The 22,861-nt window shown below is 39.9% G+C and overlaps 2 protein-coding genes across 5 annotated transcripts in view; both read right to left on the bottom strand.

Annotated features, from left to right (window-relative positions):
* Adcy8 (adenylyl cyclase 78C) overlaps positions 1-22,861 on the bottom strand; it is a 40,807-nt gene that overhangs the window by 6,848 nt on the left and 11,098 nt on the right. Inside the window, 10 exon segments of the mRNA XM_064696369.1 lie at positions 814-975; positions 1,046-1,135; positions 1,196-1,329; positions 1,986-2,187; positions 2,262-2,443; positions 2,548-2,713; positions 2,768-3,054; positions 5,119-5,458; positions 5,520-5,985; positions 16,578-16,907. Coding sequence (XP_064552439.1) covers positions 814-975; positions 1,046-1,135; positions 1,196-1,329; positions 1,986-2,187; positions 2,262-2,443; positions 2,548-2,713; positions 2,768-3,054; positions 5,119-5,458; positions 5,520-5,985; positions 16,578-16,615 — 2,067 coding nt within the window. The 5' untranslated portion in view covers positions 16,616-16,907.
* LOC135438165 (trypsin alpha-3-like) lies at positions 3,364-4,542 on the bottom strand. Of its 4 annotated transcripts, none has more exons than XM_064696365.1 (3): positions 4,214-4,542; positions 3,877-4,153; positions 3,364-3,815 (listed from the first exon to the last, which is right to left on the bottom strand). In XM_064696365.1, exons 1-3 carry the CDS (start codon positions 4,474-4,476, stop codon positions 3,453-3,455), a joined length of 903 nt encoding a protein of 300 aa, XP_064552435.1. In that variant the 5' UTR covers positions 4,477-4,542; the 3' UTR covers positions 3,364-3,452. The 4 variants fall into 4 exon arrangements, with proteins under 4 accessions (XP_064552435.1, XP_064552437.1, XP_064552436.1 ...); XM_064696367.1 differs by having other exon boundaries at positions 3,877-4,148; positions 4,214-4,355; XM_064696366.1 differs by having other exon boundaries at positions 4,210-4,345.

Genomic DNA, 22,861 nt, shown 5'->3' with positions numbered 1-22,861 from the left:
AATCGATAAGAATCGATGTTCAGCTTAAGCTTTGTGGCACGTCTCTACGCTCAAGCTTGAAACGACAAATTTATTTTGAGAGATATATCCTTGCGTATCTATGCACTTGGAAGCCATATGCAATTCCTGAAAGTTCGATTAAGATCGGACCGTAAGCATCGAAGCTATACAAGAAATTCAAGTTTGAATGCTTGTGACGGCAGCATATCACAGGGCATCCGTTAGTCGAACACTCTCGTCCATAGCAGTCTTACATATTTTCAGAGCTGTTGCCGTTTGTGACTGCCTTTTGCTCTGCTGAGATTTGCATACAAATGAATTGTCAACACGTCCGGCAACGACCAGTGCGACACTACACGGGGCCGGGCCACAGAGGCCGACACAGCGGGCAGAGCAAAAACAATGTGCAATATTCGTAAAAATAAAGCGGCTTGCTGCAAAAAAGAAATGCCAAATAGCTGACAGCTGAAAAATTTGCGGCATTAAATTTAAAAAAAATTATTGGCGGGCTGCCAACGTTTTACAGCATCCGGCTGCATAACAGCGGACTGTTGTTGACTAACAGCTTTCTGTTAGACGGCAGCTGTTAATTTCAAGCTGCGCTCGAAAGTATGCAGCAATATGTTTGAGTTCAGTCAAGGGAAGACGAAAACTTTGCAACTTTAATTTCCTATATTAAATAATTTAAAAATAAAGGTTTCAGACTGTTCAATGAAAAAGTTTAAAAAAATGCAATTGCTTGCCTTAACAAATCACGCATGAAACAATTGGCTGTTAATTGGAGGCCCATTACAACAATTTCCTGTCACTTACGTGCGTATGCAGGCGGACATCCTTGATGGCCTTTATCATGTGTAGCCCAGTTTCGACGCTACACACCGCATGATCCGGTCGCGTCTTCCAATTGTCACTTTCGAACTGTGACACGCAGTAATAGCAATCGCCGAGCAGCTTCACGCGCAGGCAATGATTGTCCTGTGGACCACGAAAACAATGTTAAATTCGAAGTATCTCTAATGCTGGACATATGGAACATGACACTTACCTCAGCAATGCGATCGAAACGGGCGAAAAGGTCGTTTAAAATTTTCACCAATTGCTGGGCCGATGTTTTGCTCGCCAGCTCCGTGAAGCCCTGCAGAAATAAGCTTAAATTATTGGCCAGAACAATAAATGTGCTATTTATATTGTTTACCTTTATGTCCGCAAAGAGAATGCTCACATTGTCCATGGGATACACGTACAACTTGTTGAACTGCGTCTCAACTGTGGGATCCGTGCCCTTGTACATTTCGCTGCGTATTTGATTATTCACAATGTTGGGCAAAACTGCAAACAGAATGCAATAGTAAAAGAATATCAAATTCGTCTTAAAAAGTGTAAATTTAGAATGCAACTTTTGTGGTCCTTATGCAGTCAGTTCCTGCATTCGTTAAGCAACTCACAATTACTGAGCACACCTCAAATATGTGAATCCTGGCAGCTTCCTAATGATTACCTGCAGCTATTCGCTTCCAGTTACCTGGCTCTGAGTTCTACAGAATTTCATTTATTTTGAGACCTTACAGCTGCTTTTGCTTCCATTTCTCTTGAATCTCTTTTTTTTTGTTAAATGAGAGCCCAGCCTTGCAACAAATCGAAGCTAAATTGCAAGTATTGAAAATATTCTGTTATCGACAGCTTTAACAATGTCTTTGGTCTTAATCTGATGGCTTTTACATATATAAAATACGCTATAAATATGAATGAACCACAATAAAATATTCCATAACTAGTGGCAGAAATTTACTCGCTGTTGCACGGGTCAAATTAATAATATTGAAAATAATATGTAAATAATAACAAATTCAATAAACAAATGGAAATTGAAAATTGCTGCTGGATTTGAACCATCGACAAAAAGCTGCTCACTTTTGAGCTAGCCCTTACCTTATATACTTATACAGATATATAGATAGTTTTCGGATATTTGCAAGTGGACTTACTTGAATCAAGCAATTTCTGAGTGCGTTGCAGCTCCTTTTCGGACTCCTTTTTGTGCTCCATTGCCTTGTGGGTCTCAATGAAGGCCAAACGCTGTCCACGATCTGTCAGATATTTCGTGTACATGCCGGCCACATTAATGGCCGTGTACAGAATGAAATTGGCAATGATTTGAAACAGAACGCAGTTGTGATCCATTGGTGTCTAGCAACAGAAGAGAAAGAGGAAAAGAAATTGCAATCCATAGAGTATAACGGCTTGTGTGCGCTTTGTACTACCTCCTTGTCCTGCAATTTGTTGATTGTGATTACGGCCAGGTGGCAGCTGGCCGTGATTGTGCCGCCCACCACGCACCATTTGAGCGGCAGCGGCAACATGGCGTAGGGCACAAATATGACAAACAGAATGTACCAGACCAGGTACTCACGGTTCTCGAAGCCGACGCCTTCGCTGATGAATCCTGTCGCAGGGGCAATAAAACATTTATGACGGCCAAAGGATTAGGACATTTAACGGCCAGCGCATGTGACGCATGATTTATGTGCATCCCTCCCCGCTCCTTACCTTGTATATTGAAGAGCACCCACGTGCAGACGGCCGCCCAGTGCAAATAATTGTTGGCAAAGCAGCGCCAATAGCCCAGAAAGCAAATGGCCAAGTTGGCAATCCCACAGCAAACGGACCAGGTTATCGCCGTCGCTGTGCTCGCCTCGTCCGAGCTCTGCATGGACTGTGAAGGGAATTTGGTATAGTTTTCGATTGGAATTGGCACTAATCCGCTTACATTCTCCAGGCGCTCCTCCCTGGGCTGCAGCATCCAAATGAGCGCCATTACAATCTTAAGCACAAAGTCCACCACATTGACGATTATGAGCGATTTCTGGCGTTGTCTGTGCGTGTAGGTCAGATAGCTTCTCTCCAGCGAGCTCTGCTTGAACGAGTTCGTCAACGAAGGGCAGAGTATGCCCTTGACCACATTGCCGCTTTTGAAGGCCGAATACGTTTCATTAGTCAGCGGACGTTGGGGTCCAGCAATGCTCGCGATGGATTGACCCGATTCCAGTTCATAATCTGTTGCATGTACGTTAAGAACAATCGACTTTTATACGAGCTACATAGATAGTTATTTACCAAAGATAAATTTAGTCTTCGAAACCTTTTCTGACCACCTGACTGCTCCATGCTTATCTAATGTACCAACTTCTACTCTGCTCTATGATAGTAAGGTTGACAAGCTCCAAATGAATCAAGAGTTTATTTTCCAGGCTTAAAGGCCAGCTGGACGCACTGTAAGACGGATGTGGCTGGTTCTTAGCTCGTAAGCCTGATCAAGAACTATTTTTGAAAGTTATGCGAGCTGTTTCGAATGAAATGGACAGCTTTACAAGTCAACATATTGAATGCTTTATTATGCATTCCACATATCAGTATAGCAACATATGGAATGCCTTCTAAGGAAGTAAATCCGCTTAAAATGCAATTATCAACATAATTAACAATAGGAACATATAATGGGGTTGAAATTGATATTTGGGGCTGAGATTTTGCTTTAGGACTTCATTGATCCAGCCCATGTGGTACCACACGTCCGTGTAGACCGATGGCATATAGCCATAACCGCAGCCAAGGCCATATGTGGCGATGCCATAAATTGTTAAATTCAACAATAGCGGATCGCCGGAATCGCCCGGGCAGGGATTTTCATCTTCTGAAGAATTCAAATTGCCGGCGCACAACATTGCTGGCTTGAAATTTTCGATCAGAGACTCGCAAACATTTCTTTTCTGTAAGTTGACATCGATAAACAATATTCTGGACGCCAGAGGACCGCCCTGCAAGCAATAGGATAACATGAGTTCTGTTCCTTAAGACAATCTTTGGAATCAACCCAACTTTATAGACGCGTCCCCAGCCCAGGACCCTGTAAGTGAGATCAGTAGCGGGTGGTTGGGTGGGCAGATTGATAATGCCAATGTGCTTATTCGCGGAGGGAAGGTCATAAGCCAGCTCCATAAGCGCAATATTGTTGGTATTGAACACGGTATAGTTTGTCGGGACGAAAATATCGCAAATCGGAACATTGAGAGTCTGATCCGTGACAACCTTCAGACGGTTTGGCGCTCCAGCAACGACCACCAGCACCCGACTTCGAAGCATTATCTTTCCTTCGCTTATATCGAAAATGGATTACTGCTGGATCAATAATTATATATGGATGCAATATACCTACTCCATGACACACATCGCGGCAGTTATCACAAATCGGGGGGATATTATGCAGCCGCCACAGAAATGATTGTCGCCAAAGTATTTGTGCGGCGAACGTGACCTAATCGACACGACATATTTGGCCATATTTTCGTACACTTCCGGATCGTAGTTGGGAGTAGCCAGACGCCTCACTCGACTCACTCTTGACTCATCTTCGCTGCCAAGAACCAAGGGCAATGTAACCAGCAGCTGCAGCAATTTGCAAATCTCACTGTGTTTCATCTTATATTGTAGAAAAAATATATATATATAAATATATATATCAGATTATCAAATTATTTTTGACACTGACGTAGATTAAATAAGTTCGGAAAACTGCTGGGACAATAGAAGGAATATCTAGATGCCGAACCGGATTTATAGAGCATATTTTGGATATTGTGAAACTAATTAATAATCTTTTGGTAAGAGAACGAAATTTTGGGCCGCTTTTTCTAATAATGGAGCTATATGATAAGATTTAGTAGAAGGAGAACTTAAACATAAATACGTTTATCAGACAAAAGCTTAATTTTTGGACTAATCTCTTCTATATCTGATTGTAGTCCTTTATCGGAATTTATGTTAAAAGTTTGAATATATCAACATAAACGAAAGTTACCCTAAAAAAGTTGTACGTCTAAACGATGAATGTTATGTGATATAGAGTTTCGATCCAGGATAATCATTAGCATAGGTTCATGTTAGCAGATCTATATAAACAAGAATCTATATAATTATGAGGTGAAGGATGCCTGTCTTAAAAACATTACTCTTTTCTCATTGGAATAAACATGGCTTTTAGGGCAGGCAGGCAATAGGCTATCAACTGCCTTGTAAGGCCTTGTAAACCTGCGTAAACATGACTTTTGGCTTTTGGCTTACCAAAATTGCTGTTGCCAAATATGCTGCAGCTTTCGGTGCGTCGCTTGGGTCCATAGCCAGATTTAGCCTCGACGATGCGCACGGATTGGACACGGCGCGGCGTTGGCTTGGCCGTAACCGAGCCCTCGGGTCGGTCAATGGCCAGGCTGGCGCCGAGCATGGCCTGCTGTTTCCTGCGCAAATTGGACAGAATTGATGCTGTGGAGGCACGCAGCGAATAGGGCAGATCGCCGCTGTCGTCCATCTGGGCGCCGTCGCCAGGCAGCCGTGGTATTTTGGACATATCCAGAGCGGCTAGGGCCAGAGTTGGGGTGCACGTCGTGCTCGTGGCTGCTTCCTGCTGTTTTTTGTTACAGTTTAGCTTTTAATTAGCCCTAAGTGCTGGGCACAATTCAACTTACCTCGCTTGCTGCTGTTCCCATTGTTGTTGTTGTAGTTAAAGTTGTTGTGGTTGTAATTGTGGCCATTGCTGCCATTGTTGTGGCTGGAATCTGCTCATCATTTGTGGTCTGCGCTGCGGGATTGCTCAGACCGGGCCCGCCGTCAACGTCGTCGTTCACGTCATCGTCATCGTCGCTTTCCAGCCTTAGATCATCTATTTGTGCCAAGGTAATCGCCCCCTTGTCGACGGCACGACGCAGCACCACGCCCTGCTCCGCCTCAGTTTCCGGCTCCTGTAGTGCCTGGCCGCGCTGCGTTAGCTCCGGGGGCGCGGAGTGTGTTACGCTTTTGCTCTGGCGGCGCTGCTGCAGCGCCGAGCACGGCGTCGCGCTGAGCTGCCGCAGATGCACCTCATCCGAGACCAACTTGTCGTCATCGTAATCCATGTTGCGCTCCTGCTCCTGCTCCTGCTCCTCCTCGGCGGTTCTGCAATAAGTGAACAAGTAAATATTCTGAGCTCTTGGCTTTAATAGCAAGTATATGAATGACGGGTGCGAACATCGTCATCATCATCATCATCGTCAACATCAATGAAGCTTTATCTCACAATTTTCGCTTTGAAGTTGTCAACGATTTAATTTTGCTTGCGTGAGCCAAGTCTGATTGCCTTCCCTATCTCTGGGCCATAGAAAGGCAGAGACACTTCTAATGAATACAAACACTTCCTCTCCACACAAGGATGCTGCAAGTGACAATCAAGTTTGAGCCTGGCACCAAATGTAAATGGTTTCTAAGCGCCGACATTTGCGACCAGGCGTGAAGCCATTTGCCAAGCTGGCCGGTCCCCGGGGAAGGGCACAATAAACTAGAACGGATGTGTCAGTCCATAGGAAATGATTAATATAACTATGTAGTTTGTCCTGAATATGTAAGGGGCGAAGAAACTGCTTTAAAATGTCATCGAATATGGCAAACATTTCCTTTCAGCTTGCAGAAAAGACAAATCGTTATTAAACGAAGCTAGTCACGAAAACAGTTTAAGTTAATGTAAGAAAAGTTAATAAATAAAATAATTGCTTAAACATAAGTAGCATAATTAAGATGAACACGCCTTATGTTTAACCACAAGTATCTCCTCAGAAATAGAAAAAAGCCCTTCAGGGGTAGGCAGAAAGTCGGAGATGAGACACATTGTTAGCTATTTAAGGCTAGGATTTTAATAAATAAACTTATTCAAGCCTGCAAACGGAAATTGAATATATTTTTTTCTTTATATCCAAACTCAAAGCAAACCAAAAAGAAAGACGAATTGAAGCCCAAACTGAAAAAGATATTTTGTTTTATAAAAATTGTTTTGTCTGAAAGAAGAATACATTTAATATAGACCCAGCTTCAGAGCCTTAAATGGGAAGCCAATGCCTTTGCATTAGGTTGACGTCTTTATTACCTATGGATCAAATTTAGAGCTCATACGACTTGCCATATTTTTAGTTGAGCGGAAAATTATACATATATTAACCAATATTTGAATCAATATCTGGCCTCAAATGCCAGTATAAACTATGCTCACGAATCGAAACTAAAAGCAGGAAGTTCACTTGAATCAAACACAGAACCTCTGTAAATTTTACTCTGGATTAGCAGAACTTGTTTTCATGTTGATTGAATAACATTACACATCACATGTAATTCACACGGAAATGTTAAATAGTCGCTTTAAAGCCGTCTTCACTTCCAGCTTATAAATAAAATAGAAAGCAGGCTTTGTTTCTTTCAGCATAAACAATCGCATGACCCCAAGAACAGCTATATTTCAGCAATCCTTAAAAGGCATTAAAGGATAATGCTACTCTTAATGCATTTCAGCCGTATAGCGCATTAAAACTTTAACATTTGTTTTATGCCGAAGCGGACGGGCACGCGCCATGTCGTGTAGGTTACCCACATCGGATACGTGTTTTGTTTAGGTATATTTACTCCCATATTCCATATAACAGTTTATTCAAGTTAAATTCACGATGGCGCAGCGGAAACGCAAAATGGCGACGGCGACGACGACGGCGGCGACGATGATGACAGTCAACAACTAGAAAATGGCGCGTTGATGTCGTTCTCATTATTCAAATTAGCATTTAGACACACACGGTTGCACACACACACACGCTCGCACACACTCACACACACACTCCTACGTTGGCCGCTCATTCATATGCGTCATGTATAGAAATCGTAGCATACTTTTGGGCAAAGCAAATGCTGTCGGGAATATTGTAGACCTAACAGAAACAAATTCCAATAAATCGCAGCAGCCAACAGACATGTTTGTACCTACGCATACATAGACATACGTAAGCACACACACATATATATATATATATATATATATATATATATGTATATATATATTTATTTAAATAAAAACAGAATTAAACTTGGAAAGCACGCTGACTCGACAAATTTAATGCGCTCTTCTCTGTGGTTCAGGACATTAACATTTATTTGTCGCACTTTTAAATACAATTCAATTTTTATGTTTTGCCAACTGTCTGTCCGATTGTCCGACTGTGTCTTGAAGTTTTTCAATTTACTTTAACGAGTGCTGCGAATGAAATTTGCAAACCGAGAAAAGATGTTCAGTTCCCTTTGGCGGTTGCTGCCCACCTGGCTGGAAAAGTTGGCAACAACTTTATCAAATGGGGCTTTATGTTATCTGCCGCACATATGAAAATACACATATAATTATATTTAAGCTGAATGCCGTCTATTTCTGGCTTGTTTGTTCAGTTGCCCGTTGTATAGCACGTTTTTGGGCGCTATAAACTTTTCCCTATACTCACTCGCCTATGCATACCGAGGCATGTTTGTGTTTGTATAATTCGCGCTGTCTGCACTTCCGTCGCCCCCACACCCGCCTCCAGCCCCCTCTCCGCCCGGTCACATTATATATTTGTTATCGGTTATCATTTGGCAATGTGGAAAACAAACGTTGTATAATGCGAACAAGCCGCAATTGAGGTTTGATTAATGTGTCCAAACTGAAAGATAGCTAGCGCTGAATAGATGATTGCATCATATGAATATTGCTTGAAGTTAAGCATAAAAAAATTAATAAATGCAAATAATATTATTTAACATTAGCATGTTGCTTTATCTAAGAGAACAATTAGCTTGAATGTTGAGAGAAGACCAAAAATGTTGTGTAAATTTTAACACCTCTTTAATAAGTCTTAATCGATTTATGGTCTATTGTTGTTGTTGCTGCTTGAAGTTCGTAATTTACACACCTGTTGGCTTTAATCCCCCAGTCGCAGTATCACATGCCACACACCTGTCGGGTTGTTTTTCCTATTCATTACTTGCACATACGATTAGCACATTTTCTAAGTAATACGAGTTTGGTTTTACGACGAAATTTTAAAGTTGCATGGTTTTTTTTGGTTCTCTTTTGCGCAAAACCAGTTGGTTGTTTTTGCCGCTGGTTGCGGATGAGTAATCCGAAAGATAAACAAAGAACACAAGCGTTTTGTTTATCAAGCGAGCCGCACTGCAGCCAGCGATGGCCAGATAAACGCCTAATATAATTATCACTTATATAAATGCGATGATAATGGCGCAACAATATTCAAAATACAAAATCGATAAAGTGTCCCAACTCTGTTGGCCATGATTTAATGCTGATAATAGCGTTTACTTTAAGCCCATATTGCGCTCTGTTAACCGAATCTCGTTTCACTTTTCACTTTTCGCAATTATGGCGTCCCGTCTCATGTGACTCTCCACTTGGACTTGGACTTGCACTATGCTCTGTGGGCAGCAGAAATTGATGTTTTGTACTGCAGACTCATAAATATAACTCTAATGGATTTACTACACTCTCATGTGGCTTTTATTTTTTGTGTCACATCGCGCTTTGTTATATTTTTGTATTTAGTTCGCGTCTTTCACATCGAACTGGCGTTTGCCAACTGAGCGCCAAATGCGACATATACTGTCTATAATATGAGTATCAAATATAAAAATATGGCACTCAGCAACGATTTCCGTGCTCAGTTGCCCGTTCGCTGGCCAATATTTTCGCTCATATGGTAATTGGAAGTGCTCTCCGGCTAGATGATAAATATGAGTAAAAATTAACAATCGATTATTATCGGATTGAATAAACCAGGAGCGGCTTTGCAGTGGAAAGAGTTAGATAAGGTCCGGGCATAAATCAATAGAGTTTCTAGAACTACACAAGTTTGAGAGGGACTAAATGGGACTAAAATGGCAAAACTAGATTTGGGCGAATTAATGTTACGATAGAGAAGAAAGCATATTCAGCTTTCTAGAGTATGCATAGCTTGATTTGCTCTTTCATGTGCCTAGGTAAGTCGATCAATTGATCGATCCTTTCATTTCCATAATATCAATAAGTATTGAGCTTTCAGCTCGACGATTATAAAAGCTAGATACATATACTTCACATATAGGTTATTGTTGTAATATCGATTTCCGTTTCCGTTGATTTGTTTGCTAAATTTAGGTTTCATAGAGATCGAATTATAAGAGATTATTATAGATTATTTGAGAATACATTCCCAATAGGCATATCGCTTGAGGCTTGCGTACTTTTGTGTGTACATAAAAGTAAGAGGAGGTGAGAATGCTTGTGTCGGCATCTCACAGCTAGATGTGAGGTATTTCCTAGTCGAGCACTCTCGAAGAGCACTTGTACTTGTTTTTATTTACTTCAATTGGTTGAACGAGTGGAAGTATCCAAGAATAAAGTTTACTCAGAAGTTATTTAAAATAGGAAGAAAATAAGAAAGTTTTGACTGTTTTTCAGTGTAATAAGTTATTGGGCTAATGAATAATTTTCTCGAATAACTTCCGATGGTAGTCGACAAAAAATTTTATGACTTTATAAGTCCTGATGTTAAATTCCAAGTTAAAAGTAACTTGCTTCAAAAGAGTGCAAAAAAATGGTTTTTATGGGCACAGACAAACGGACGGAAAGTATGAAGATTATTTCACGTTTTGAACTTTATTTTGTAGTACTGCAAATTTAACTTAGCTATTGTAAAAATGTTCTGTAATAAATTCAACTTTTCTTCTCTATAGTTATTTATTGTATTTGCTTTTAAGAATTTCGAAAATATGACTCAAGCAATTTGACTTTCTTTTGCCTTAATTTCCGCTAAAATAGGACTTTGATGAGTTTCTTATCTTGTCCATATCATTTCATTTCATTCATTTAACATGTCCACATATCACATAGATATCATCATCATTATAACCATGATAGACCATGGCTACCTGCTGCAATTCACCTGTCACAACACGAAATGTAGTCAAAGGAAGTGGTCCGCAGAGTATCAGCCACGAGCCAATCTATGTACATTGGTAAGACATTTAAAATGGGAAACGGGCGGGCTTGTCGATAAATGTGTTCGATAAGAACATTATTCAGAGCTCATTGTGCACCTCCTCCCCCCTGTCACCACCCCTCACCTCACCCATTGTCCAGCACAGCTGCTTGTTAATGCCTGTGAAATATGTTAGCACCTTGCGCCTGGGTGCAGTTTAGTTATTTTTTTGTTGCGCAGGATATTCTTGTTTCTTGTCAGCTGCTTGTGTTGCTGTAGGTGTGTGTCCTTGTGTGTGAGTGTGTGATATGATATGAAATGTCAAGGCATGTCTGCAACGTTCGCTTTTATTTATGTAGGCAGCTGTCGGGGGGGTTGGTTGCAAAGTCGCCAGCAATGAGTAGGCCAGGTCTAAAGGGGGTAAGTCCTTTTTATGAGCTTCTGTTGGCTTGTTGAATTTATGGCCATAAGCAACTTGTTAAAGCGTATTATAGGGTGTGTAAAAGATGTGTGTAACAGTGTGTGTGTGTTTGGTTCCTTTTTTTATAATTTTTGCTGCGGCTTGCGAACTTTTGAGAGGCAAAGGCAGCTGCCTTAGTCTTAGCTACTCGTAAGTAGATTAAAGTCTTGTTTACACGCCGCTTTCATCTGCGGCTTATACATTAATCTATATGCTTGTGTGTGTGTGTGTGTATATGAGTCGCATTGTTGTTGTTGTATTTGAGTTTGTGCTCTTCGTTAAGTGACAGCAATTAACACTTGACATATTTATGCTTGGTCCCGCGGCGAAGCGTTGTCTCTCAATTGTGCATTATGCCCAGCGAGACCAAAACAACAGCAACAACGACAACATCAACACCAACATTAACAACAATTAAGGCAAGGCCAAGCCAATCGATGTGGCAACAATGTCTGGCAAGCTGCTTATTTTATTTATTAAGCGTTTAAGCCTGCGGTGGGCTTGGTGCCATTTTGAGGAATGTGTCGACAACAAATATAGACCAGCCAGCCGGGTAGGGAGGGGGAGGGGGTTGGTGGTAAGCCATTGAATTGGACTTAGGTTGAATGTGTGAAGCAAATATTTAAAGATAATTAGCTGAAGATGCCAAGCAACGGAAGAGACTGAGACAGAGATGAATTAAAGGTCATTTAATGTCTACAGCAAGGTCCACATATTCATGAGTATTAGACATGATAACAAAAGTATAAATTAATCAATTGTTGGACTTTCTTAAACGATTGAAGTCACATCAAGCAGAAACTTTGAATTATACGCTGTGTTTTATACAGACAAGGATATACCCTGTTCCCATAGAAAATGTCTAAATGGGGTATGATGGGAGAATCTCTTACACCATAAAGTATATTAATATAAATTGTATTTTAATATACTTGGTTAGAATGTAGCTTAATAGCAATATATTCTCATTTTAACTTTTAAGTTAAGATTTCTTCTATTAACTTCCTTTCTATTTAATTAATTAATATATATCAATATATCATTTATAAATCGTTAAGCATATATATATATTTATAAAATATAAATGTAAATAAATTATATAAATAATTTTTATAAATAATAAAAAGAGAACCGCAATTCAAAATATTTTTAAATTACTCTTTATACTTATTAAAAGGGTATTTAACGAGTCTCATAATAAATATATGCATTATTTTAGCAGCACTTTAATTATTTCCGATTTCTGAATTTGTCTACTATGCTGACCTATAACTTTTATCCTTATTTATCATTATCAGCAGCATTTTGCGTATTCATTTAGCATTTTGCTAAGCAATCAATTTAGTTACTTGAGGTAAATAAGTTGATGAGTCGATGTTATTAATTTCCGGCACAAGCCCTAATGCGTTCCACATGCCACAGGAAACGCAGCAGGTGGCAAATTCGCTAAAAAGAAATTTCTTGTCTCTGGCTGATTCATTTAGCTAAAGGTCGGCCGCAGAAACAATAAAATGCTGAAAGAGACGGGCAACTGGCGTCTCAAATAGTGCCATTGACTCGGCCAGAGAATTGGAAGTAATACCCTCTAAAGTGGCCAGTCCTTTTGTAAGTGTGTGTGGGAGAAAGGAGAAGGGGGGGGGGGTGCGGAGTGTGCGTGTGTGTGGGCTTGGAGTGTGTGTATATCTTTTGGATTTGGGTTAATGTTGGACGTTGGTCAACATGGGTGTGCATTTGAAAGGGCGCAACAAAGCAGAAAATAGAAAAATTACTCAGCGGCACAGAAATGTAGCGCAAAAAAGAAGGGACAATTGCAGGCGTTCCAGTTAACCCTTTCTACCACAATTCTCGTTTATATATAATTATATAATTTTTGTTGCCGCCCCAAGTTTGAAGCGTTTCGATGCTAAATTGTGAGGCCCAATGCATTAAATGAACTAATAATAATATTAATAACTAAATTTAATTTTTTTAACGAAATGTTTGGGAAGGCGTTTTGAGGAACTCTAGAGTTTTGTACGGAATGTATTTGGACGATAAGGAAGCAATGTGGTAGGGTCCTTTTTTGGTTCTCTTACGCATTATTATGCATAAAACGAGCTGAAGTTGCCCACAAGCCGTCATCAAGCGCTTTGATGTCCTTTTCTAAGGCGCATTTCGTTAAAATCAAAGCTATTTGTTTTGGCCGCCGTTTGCTGATTTCAGTGAATACTGAAGTGCCACAGAATGTGGTTTTGGCCTGACTCAAAAATTTCTTGAAGCTAAAGAGAAAAAGGCAATAAGCCGTATAAGTGGACACTTTGCCGGCGCAAAGCAGAGTATGCAGTAGGCATTTCGCCAGCCATTCGAAGGCCATTAAAATTGATAAATTGCCCACAAATCTTGATATTACAATCGAGCAATAGCAGAAGAAAAACTCAATTTACTTTTGACATTTGCAATACGAGTCCAAGACTGAAATGAACAAGTAGGAGCGCCCTAGCCGGGAGTGCCCGACTGGCAGATACCGCCCAACTACGAGCTGCTGTTCCAATCATTCCTGCCATACACGGGAAATGCGTTCGTGTCTAACTTAGATGTTTATTATCCGGCATTGTGTAGATACCAAACTATAAGACTTTATCTCCAAAATGCAATTACTACTGAAAAAAAAAATCATGATTTCGATATCGATTTTGATCGACTTTTATCGATTTCTTTGAAACTGGGAGCTAAAAGTAGTTATATTCAAAATTTCAAGTCTCTAGCTCGTATATACATACTTCCTGGCTCGGCTCGAAGAATACGTATGTGGTCGGAGATGCCTTCTTTTCTCTGTCACATGGATTTGCACAAAACCATTGTACCCTTTATACCCTTTTACATTGGCTTCTCATCAATTCACTAGATACATACAGATAGCTTTATATGGCCTAAACGATACCGTCTTCATATTCATTGCCTGGCTAATTATTCGCAACTTGTTAGCTGCAAGTCCTTGCGAATGCAGCTGCTAAAAAACACAAAGCTTTGTGCCATTAAAAGTTACCAATATCTTTTGACTTAAGCTAATGCAACCTGTCACTTTGTCCGCCTATTTGTCGTTAGTTTTCCCTGCGCCAAAATTCATTTTTATAAACAGGAACGAGACGCAGGAAAACAAATTTACCCCTACCCTGAGTTGTAATTGCATGTTAGTCTTTGTTGGGGCACTAATATACCCTGTAATTGTTGAATTAAATGTGTTGTTTGCTCTCGTTAGTCGAGAGAAAGATTAATGTAAATAAAAGTATTCTGCTTATTCTGCCCAAGCACCAGTTCAGCTTTATGAGACTTTTTAAGCGGAATTATTTTGCACCAATTTGAATATCCTTGCACATTTACTCTACGTTTGTTGACAATAATGAAAGTCATTCTAGGATATAGCAAAGTCAATCATCGGCAAATACATTAAGCTCGTTGTATTTGCCCTGCATGTTGCTTTGCAGCGTGTTGTTTACTTCGCGGAATTTGCATAGTAAAAGAAATTTGCATAAAATTAAATAGACATTTTGAGCTGTTGTCTGCCGTCGTCTGTTGGCGGTCCTACATCTGCTCTTTGGGGTTGACATATCGAGACGCAGTTGTATAAAATCTGGAAGGTTCAATTCTATTTAACTGCAGTTGCTTTTGTCTGTGGAGCATACCTAAACAATCTTTTCCAAATCTCTTTCTGGTATCTCTTTCTGTAACCCTAGAGCGCACATGCCAAGTCCCATTGCACATCCTGCTGATAGTCTTAGTCAGCTCCACCTGGTTTTTTATTAGATTTGTATGCACCTTTGCAGCAAGCCCATATACCAACAGGGCATATTTCCTGCACTTTAAGAGCCTTAAACTATTCTAACACAATTTTCAACTATTTGCTGTACTCAACTAGTCTGCCAGGGTCCTTTGTGTGTGTGGGGTTGTCAGTGTGTTATTATGCAATTAAAATTTTATAATTCGATCAGGTTGCTAGTAACTGCCCTAATTGTGGGCGGGGCAAAGGTTAAGTTATTACATGGGGCGAGACAACGCGGCGTATGCGCAACTTTTGCACGCAAGCATATTTGTGGCATGTTGTGCTGCATACTTTTAGTTGCAAATAAAGTAGCGAAAATCAATTGTGGCAATAGCAAGAAAAAAAAAAACTAATAATTGACTGAAATGTTAGCTAGCAACGTTTGTTTTTTTGTTTTTAAATTTTATGGCCTGTTCCCGAGCATCTTTAATACAGGCATTGAGTGCGGAGCTCGGCAATAAACAACAACAAATACAGAAAGAGCACCGCCAGTCTGTCTGCTGCCATTTATAAAACATAATTGAAATATGAGATTGACATTGTATAGCAACGCTTTGTTGTTATTGCTCTTGCTGTTGCTCTTGTTGTTATTGTTATTGTTGTTGCCGCTGTCGCCACTTTTGTTGGAATTGTGAGCCTTTCACATGGCCATTGCGACAATATTTTTGCTTTGTCTACGGGCTTGTTGCTGTCGCCAGCATCTAATTGATTAATGTTAATAAGAGAACACAACATTGCGGCTCTCTATCATATTTAATTTCGTGGCAGAACGACTACAAAATGACAGCAAGTGCAGTTTGTTGATCTCGCATTATGTGTGCGCGTAATGGACACTTATTTATCGTGGCCTGTGTCTGGCCATATGCCGCAAATAACGCCTAAATACATTAAGTTAAAGCGTTCATTTCTGTTTTAGACATGCAGTGAAATATTGTTTACAAAAGCTTTAAAAGTAATATTCAATTATTGCAATTAATATGTTTGTCTATTATCTTAAGCTGTCGGCTTGAAAGTATTTATATTTCATATCTCCTAGCTAAGAGGCTAGGCTGTTAAGTTTAACAGACTGTATGCGCTCTGTTGTGTACTCGTTATCTAGCTATGTTAAGAGCGCTAACAGCATGTTAAATGCATGTGCTTATTGAAATTATTGCCTTAACCGCATTTATTTATCTATTTATTACTCAATACCTTTGCCGTATTAATTATTAATTATTGCCTTAGCCACATTTATTTATTTCCCAATACGTTTGCCGTAAGATGTGCTTTAAAATAACGTGTTTGCAGTTAATCAATTTATCTATGGCCTAACTTTGATACAAACAAAGCCCACTTACAATTTGTATATTTATTGACCGCAGATTCAATTTAATCAAAACCAAAGCCAAGCCTAGAGAAATTGGTAAATTATTGCCACACGTTTAATACATCTACTCACACACATCCATACACACACACACGGATACACACTCACCTAAGGCAAATACGCTCCTCTTCCTGCTCGGCATTCATCGTTTTGTACTGTTTGGCGCTCTGCCTCCGGCCTCTGTTCTTGCCACTGGTTTTTTGTGGGCTTATGGTCTTCGTCAAGTGTGGGTTTCTTTTTTGTTGTGTTGTGTGCCAGTTACTGACAGCTGGCAGCAGTTGAGAGTCCTCGAGTTTGACAATATTTGCTGGGCTTTAAGGTGCTGAAAATCGTTTTAAGCTGTTGTCAATTTGCCTAATGCCGCACAGAGCCGTCGAGCGGTGGCAGATGAGGTTGTCTATTACATGGCTTGGACGGGGCCTGCAGAGATTTGCTGAGCTGTAAGCAAATTAACAGGAAATCGCATATATTTCATAATACTTCAAAAAGAGGCTGTCAAATAAAGTCTAGAAATGCTTAAATTTCACAAAAAACCTGTCAACCGAAGGACTTTGAAGCGGAAACTCTGAAAACTTGCACAGTCTGTCCCATTCCCGCCCTTTAGCCGAGTCATTCACATTTAACAATGCCAGCATATAATTTAATAAATAGTTGCAGTTGACAGATTTCAAGTGGCAACCGGGCCGAGTGTTGCCTGCCACTACACGTCGGCAGCAACAAGGCGCACAACAGCCCAGTGTGCAACAGCAGTAACAACCATGGAACAACAAAAAAACAACAACAACAAAAACAATTACTCTACAAAGCATTTCTCGTATATCAACGACAACAAGCGCCAAAGCAAGTGCAAGAAGTGGCAAGCAAGACGAATATATTTATACTCCACGTCGAATACTGAATGCTCTTTTTGGCAGAATTGATAATTAGTTACTTTTGTCGGGGGTAGAGAAGTTGGAAACAACGAACACGACATTAACTCGACTCTCAACATAAATAAACAAAAAACCTATCGAAATCTTTTTATCTTTAATCTATTTAAATGATTCCCTGGCACTCTGTTCATTAGGTAAAATAGGGTATATTGTTTTTGTGCTATGTTCAGCTTTCTGTACGTTCTTCTGAACGCAATTTTGAAGCTAGACTTAAAACTTGGAATATATACTCTACGCGAAAATCCACAAATATCTCAATCTCTAATTCCAAACCTAGATTTATGGATCGATAGACACGCAAATCGATAGCACCAAAAGTCACAGTTTGATAATCATTGCCGTGCTTTTACAGTTTCAGAGTCACCTATGCAACATTAGGTTAAATTCTTTTGGACTGATTTAGTTGGTAATTACACCTTGTACAGAGTATTGCGCAGTCGCCTTCCGACTTGGTTTTATTTACATGCAACTAAATTATGTGGAAATGATTCGTTTCAGGTTCACATTAAACACGCAACCGTCGGCTCAGGGTCTATATATATGTGTGTGTGTGTGTGTGTCTTGGTTGTGCATAGCAAACACTAAAAATGTCAAACATTTTGCAACCGCATCGTTTGTTTGTTGGGGTCCCTTTTTTTTGTGGAGAGCAACCAACAGCCGTCGTTGTCGGATTCCCTGCGGCAACATTTCTCGCCCGGCGAAGGCGCTGGCAGCCAAGCGACATCGACATCAGCTCAGCTCAGCTCAAATTCAATCAGTGTGTGCAACTTGGTGGCCATTTGGCGATGCTGTTTGTGGCTGCCACAGCCTGTGTCTGGCTGCAGCCGGGCAACATTTGTCGACAGCATTTTGCATTGACTGCTTTTAGCAGCGGCATTTACGAGTAATTGCAAGGTCGTGTACTGCGCCTTGTCGCATTATTAAGTCATAAAACTCAATTTAAGGCGTTTAAACAGGATGCACTTACGCGTAATCGCATTTCTGACAGGGCTGGGCTGGCTGTCTATTAGCCCAGCAATTTTTACAGGCGGCAAAGATTTTAAGGGACGCACACTTAGCACTCGTAAAGGCATTTTTAAAGGCACGCCAATGATTTATCTGCATCCTGTTGCGTTTCAAGCATGTCAGGCGTAAAGTGTCGCCACGGGGCGGAGGGGTCTGGGTGCCGCCTGCAAATTCCTTCACGCATTTCACGACCAGCAGGTTGACAATGTAACAAGTTTATGAGTGCCCGGACTGACTGCTCCTGCGCCACATCCTGGCTGGCATTTTTCCTGCGCCGGGAGTTATGGCTGGCAAATGTTGCATAAAGCATGATGTTTATTGAACGTCTCAAGCTACAAAACGCAAGGTCTCAAAACAAATAAGAATGTTGCAATCGGGTGCAATCGACTGTGTAATACTCTAATCAATGAACCGATCTTTTTTCGATAGCTCACCAATACTTTTTATTCCAAATGAAGATAAATAGTTGCCCGATATTTCATGCCATATAATAATGACATTTTATCTAACATGAATATACACGAGAAGAGATTTCAAGTTTCAAGTCCCAAAGCAAAACCACACTTCACAACGATCTGTAAAAACGAAACTAAACTAAACAAACCTTGTTATATTGGGCATATAAATGTTTATATTTATATTAAATCAATTTCTACTTTGATTGCACGCACTTTTGAGCAAAGTTTTATAAGAAATTTCTTATCAGGGTTCGCTGCAAAAGCAAAATTTTAACCAGGTGATTCACACTTCGCATTTCTTGTTTCGAATTGTTTATCGTCTCAATGTAAAACTGATATATGTTGCTTATAAAGTTTTGTTATTTTAAGAACACAATTCCCGTAGTTGAATACAAATAAGCGAAAATCGAGCAAACAGTTGGAAAACAATATAACTAATGAGCTCCAGCAAGGCCGCTCAGCTCCACACATTTCCAGATTAAACGACAGAACTCTTAAAGAATCGATCGTGAATATTGGCGAGCGAGAATGTGTAAGAGTTTTTAATATGAGACCAAGCATACTCTCTCCGAATTTGGAATAATTGTTAAGAGATTACAATAGTTCGATTTGAAGAGAACTATATATAGCTATACAGCCAACCGGTTCCCCCTTGGTTTGTATGCCTTGGGATTGGCGGACGTTATGACCAACATTGTTCTCCAGTCAGGCAGCTTTAAATTTAGTTTATACTAAACATGTTTTTAGTGACTAGTTACTATAATCTATATATATATATATATATACTATGTAGATTAAGAGCATTTTACTTAATGTGTTCGTCCCCCCATTCCCCCACAAATTGAAAAGAATTAATTTATAAAAGCTTTGGTATATATGATTCCATATATAAGACCTAAAGCATATCGGCTTAAAAGCGTATTAAATATTGCAAGTCTTTGGCTTACCCAATATATCGAACCACAGGACTTCTGCAGCCCTGGTAAGTATTGTACACTCCCCTATGCGAGTCAGTCCCTCGGTAACTCCGTCCTGCCGTGAAATCCAAAACACATTCGCAGTGCGTGTTGCGTTTATATGTTCTGTTGTATAAAACTTAAAAGGAATTTATGACACGAGGATCACGTAGCTCAGTCAGAATAACCCTTTGTTCCTTAGCACACACACACTCACACACACATACACGCAATCCCACACAGAAATCCGCATATAATACGTTTGAGTAGGAATCAGGGAGGGTCTTACAAATTGACTGTAAATACGCTTCTTGCTGTTGTGTGGCGCTGCCGAAGAGTTGTAAAATTTTGCGAGCTGCGTCAAAATGTTCGCTGACGATTTATATTAACCTTATGTATTTGTAGTTTTTGTTGTTGTTCTTTTTGTTATAGTTGTTGCCGTTCCTGTTGCTGGGTAGTTGAATTGTTTGTTTGCGCAAAACATTTTGCCATCGTGCGGCTGAAAATAATTAAGTTTTTGATTCATGTCGACGATGCCAGGAACAGACAAAGGCGCGCTAACTACTCTTGGCTAGAGCACGGTCAACATGTACAAAGGAACCGTAACAGGCGGACAAGACAGGCAAAAGCAACTAATGATAGTCTAATTGGGAGTGCCCGACTGGCAGATACTCTTAATCCGATGACTTTACAAACATATGAACTCTCTTCTATGTAGAAAAACGGAAGGAGGCATACATAGGAACGCACTCCGAAAGCTGCGCGCTTGTGCTTCATTTAACACCATCAAAAGAATCGGTATTTATTGTCCGATCTTAATGAAATTTTCACGGTTTAAGCATGGGATCCAAAACACAAAGCTTCCACATTGTTTTTCTATTCAATTTGAGACACATTATCCACAAAGTGAAATATTTTTAATCTTCAAAAAGTATAGTTCATATACTATACCTAAGGCCAAAATGGCTGTCTCTAGCTCTTAAATGTATAGTTTTGTGCTTATTGATATATTGATATATCTACCGATCATTTTTCAATGTTTTTTACTTAAGCGAGTTGAATATCTATTTGAAATTTTAAGTCTCAGAAGGCCTGGCCAGATCGACTCACCTGATCGTAAATATATATATACATAGACTTTATGGGATCGTGATGCCCCCTTCGGCTTACTAGATTCATTTGGGTCCAGGGTATATAACTGCTCTGCGCATTGCTGCTGTTCTTGTTGATTCTGTTTCCTCTTTGCCAGGTTTCCACATTAAACCTGCGATTTATGTAGCCAGGCAGCGCGAAAAACGCGAGACGGCCAAAGCGAGCCAGGACTCAGACGCAAACAGTGGCGGCCATTAAAACCGAACGCAGCGCGCAATTCGAGTTGCCTGCAGCTGCAGTTAAGGCTGCCTGCTGCTGCAACAGCTCCTGTTTAACTTATCCTGGCCTTTGTGGACGGCCAACACGACGCACATATCAAATAATTGCGCGGAGCAGCAACTGGATCATTTTTTTAGTGTTAAGTAGCTGGACCAGGTTAAAGTTGTTGTTGTTTATGGTGTTGCTGGGTAATTATGTGCTTTTTTTTAAAAATAAGTTGAGACTGTCCCAACTGTCAGCAGGTAATTAACTCTTGTTGCTGCCAAGATTTTGAACTTTGCTTCAATTTAGCTCGATACCTTTTGACAAGAGCTGGGCCATGGCTTATTAAAGGGACTGCGCAGGTTAAAGGTGCAGGTCTTAAAAAGGACGAAAGGACAAATTTGAAACTTTGTTTACACTCTTTTTAAGCTTACTTAATTTAATTGATCTGTTTTAATGTGAACCCCGTAAACTTTGAAAAAGTTTTAAAAAATTGGGGGAAAAGGACAGAACATGGTTGTTTAGATGGATTTTAGATGATTTTTGATATATTCATCTGTTTTTAAAATAAATATCTCCGAAAACTGTGCAATATCTAAGTTTTTGGATAGTTAATAAACATCGTTAGTTTATCTTCGTTAAGCTTAATTTAAATTAAGTTACGTTGGCGCAGTTTAAGGGACTATGCGAAAATCGAAGCATACTTTTAGGCTATTAATTTTGTTTATTTTGATTTATTGCCAGAAAATTGGCTGGCTGTCACTTTAAATTTGCTTTAATTATGGAAAATTATTATGCATGCTTGCGCAACACACACCCACACACACACACACACACACCTACTCAACCACATGCAACACATTTATTATTTAATGCATTTTCAATTTTAATGAATCTGTCAGCGTGGCATTTTAATTGAATTTGTTTTTCAATAGCGCAAAATGTAAAATGTCTCATTTTTGACTGTAATCAAACGAGTTGGTTTTTGGAGCCCATCGTTGCAGGTGGCAATTTGTTTTGCGTAGCGATTCAACCGAGTGACGCCTAATCATGTGATTTACTCATTTTCATTATGCGGCACGCTGAAATTCGAGAGAATGTTGTTATTGTTGCTGTTATCATAACTGCATTAGTTGGCCTGCATTTCGCATTAGGCAAATGGATGCGGTTTGCTGCGGCGCGCATAAATTTAATGAACTAACAAAATGCTTTGTCATTTCTAATGAGGCTTTTCGGTAGCTGGCATTTCACGCACCTATCCGCTTAAAGTTTTTTATGGTTTCAGACACTTTTCCACCCATTTCCCGCCCATCGGAAATTTAAAACTACCCGTTCTATCTTAGCCGCCACGTTTAAAGTTTAATTTAAGATAGATATTGAAAATGACGTTGAAGTTCATCGATTTATGAAGCAAAGGCAATATTTTCTCCTACTTTAAGTGTTGTGGGTTGAAGCTTGGGACCAAAAAATTAAGTTTTGTTTATGCAAGCCTTGACCATATTTCATCCAAGAACATTTCAAATGAACAAGACTTAAAATTATCGATAAGGAATGGTCAGTCGAAAATAAGGTCTTTTCAGGAAAAACTTGATCAAACTTGGGATTAACACGACTTACGAACTGAGCGAAAGCTTAGCAACATCGGATAGCTGAGTCATCGTGTCATCCTATAGGAAAATAATTGGTCA

This window comes from Drosophila montana, unplaced genomic scaffold, assembly GCF_035044405.1.
Source record: "Drosophila montana isolate Dmon_TW-CO22-7 unplaced genomic scaffold, ASM3504440v1 contig_3846_1, whole genome shotgun sequence".
NCBI classification, from domain to species: Eukaryota; Metazoa; Arthropoda; class Insecta; order Diptera; family Drosophilidae; genus Drosophila; species Drosophila montana.
Note: the sequence above shows the minus strand (reverse complement) of the source record. Positions and strands in the feature narration are given on the sequence as shown.

Bases quoted from the DNA above. Each gene is read 5' to 3' on its own strand.
- LOC135438165 (XM_064696365.1), bottom strand. From the start codon at position 4,476: ATGAAACACAGTGAGATTTGCAAATTGCTGCAGCTGCTGGTTACATTG. The intron at 4,154-4,213 runs GTAGGTATATTG...TTTCGATATAAG, and splicing joins GCCGCGATGTGTGTCATGGA to CGAAGGAAAGATAATGCTTC. The intron at 3,816-3,876 runs GTTGGGTTGATT...TATTGCTTGCAG, and splicing joins GCTGGGGACGCGTCTATAAA to GGCGGTCCTCTGGCGTCCAG.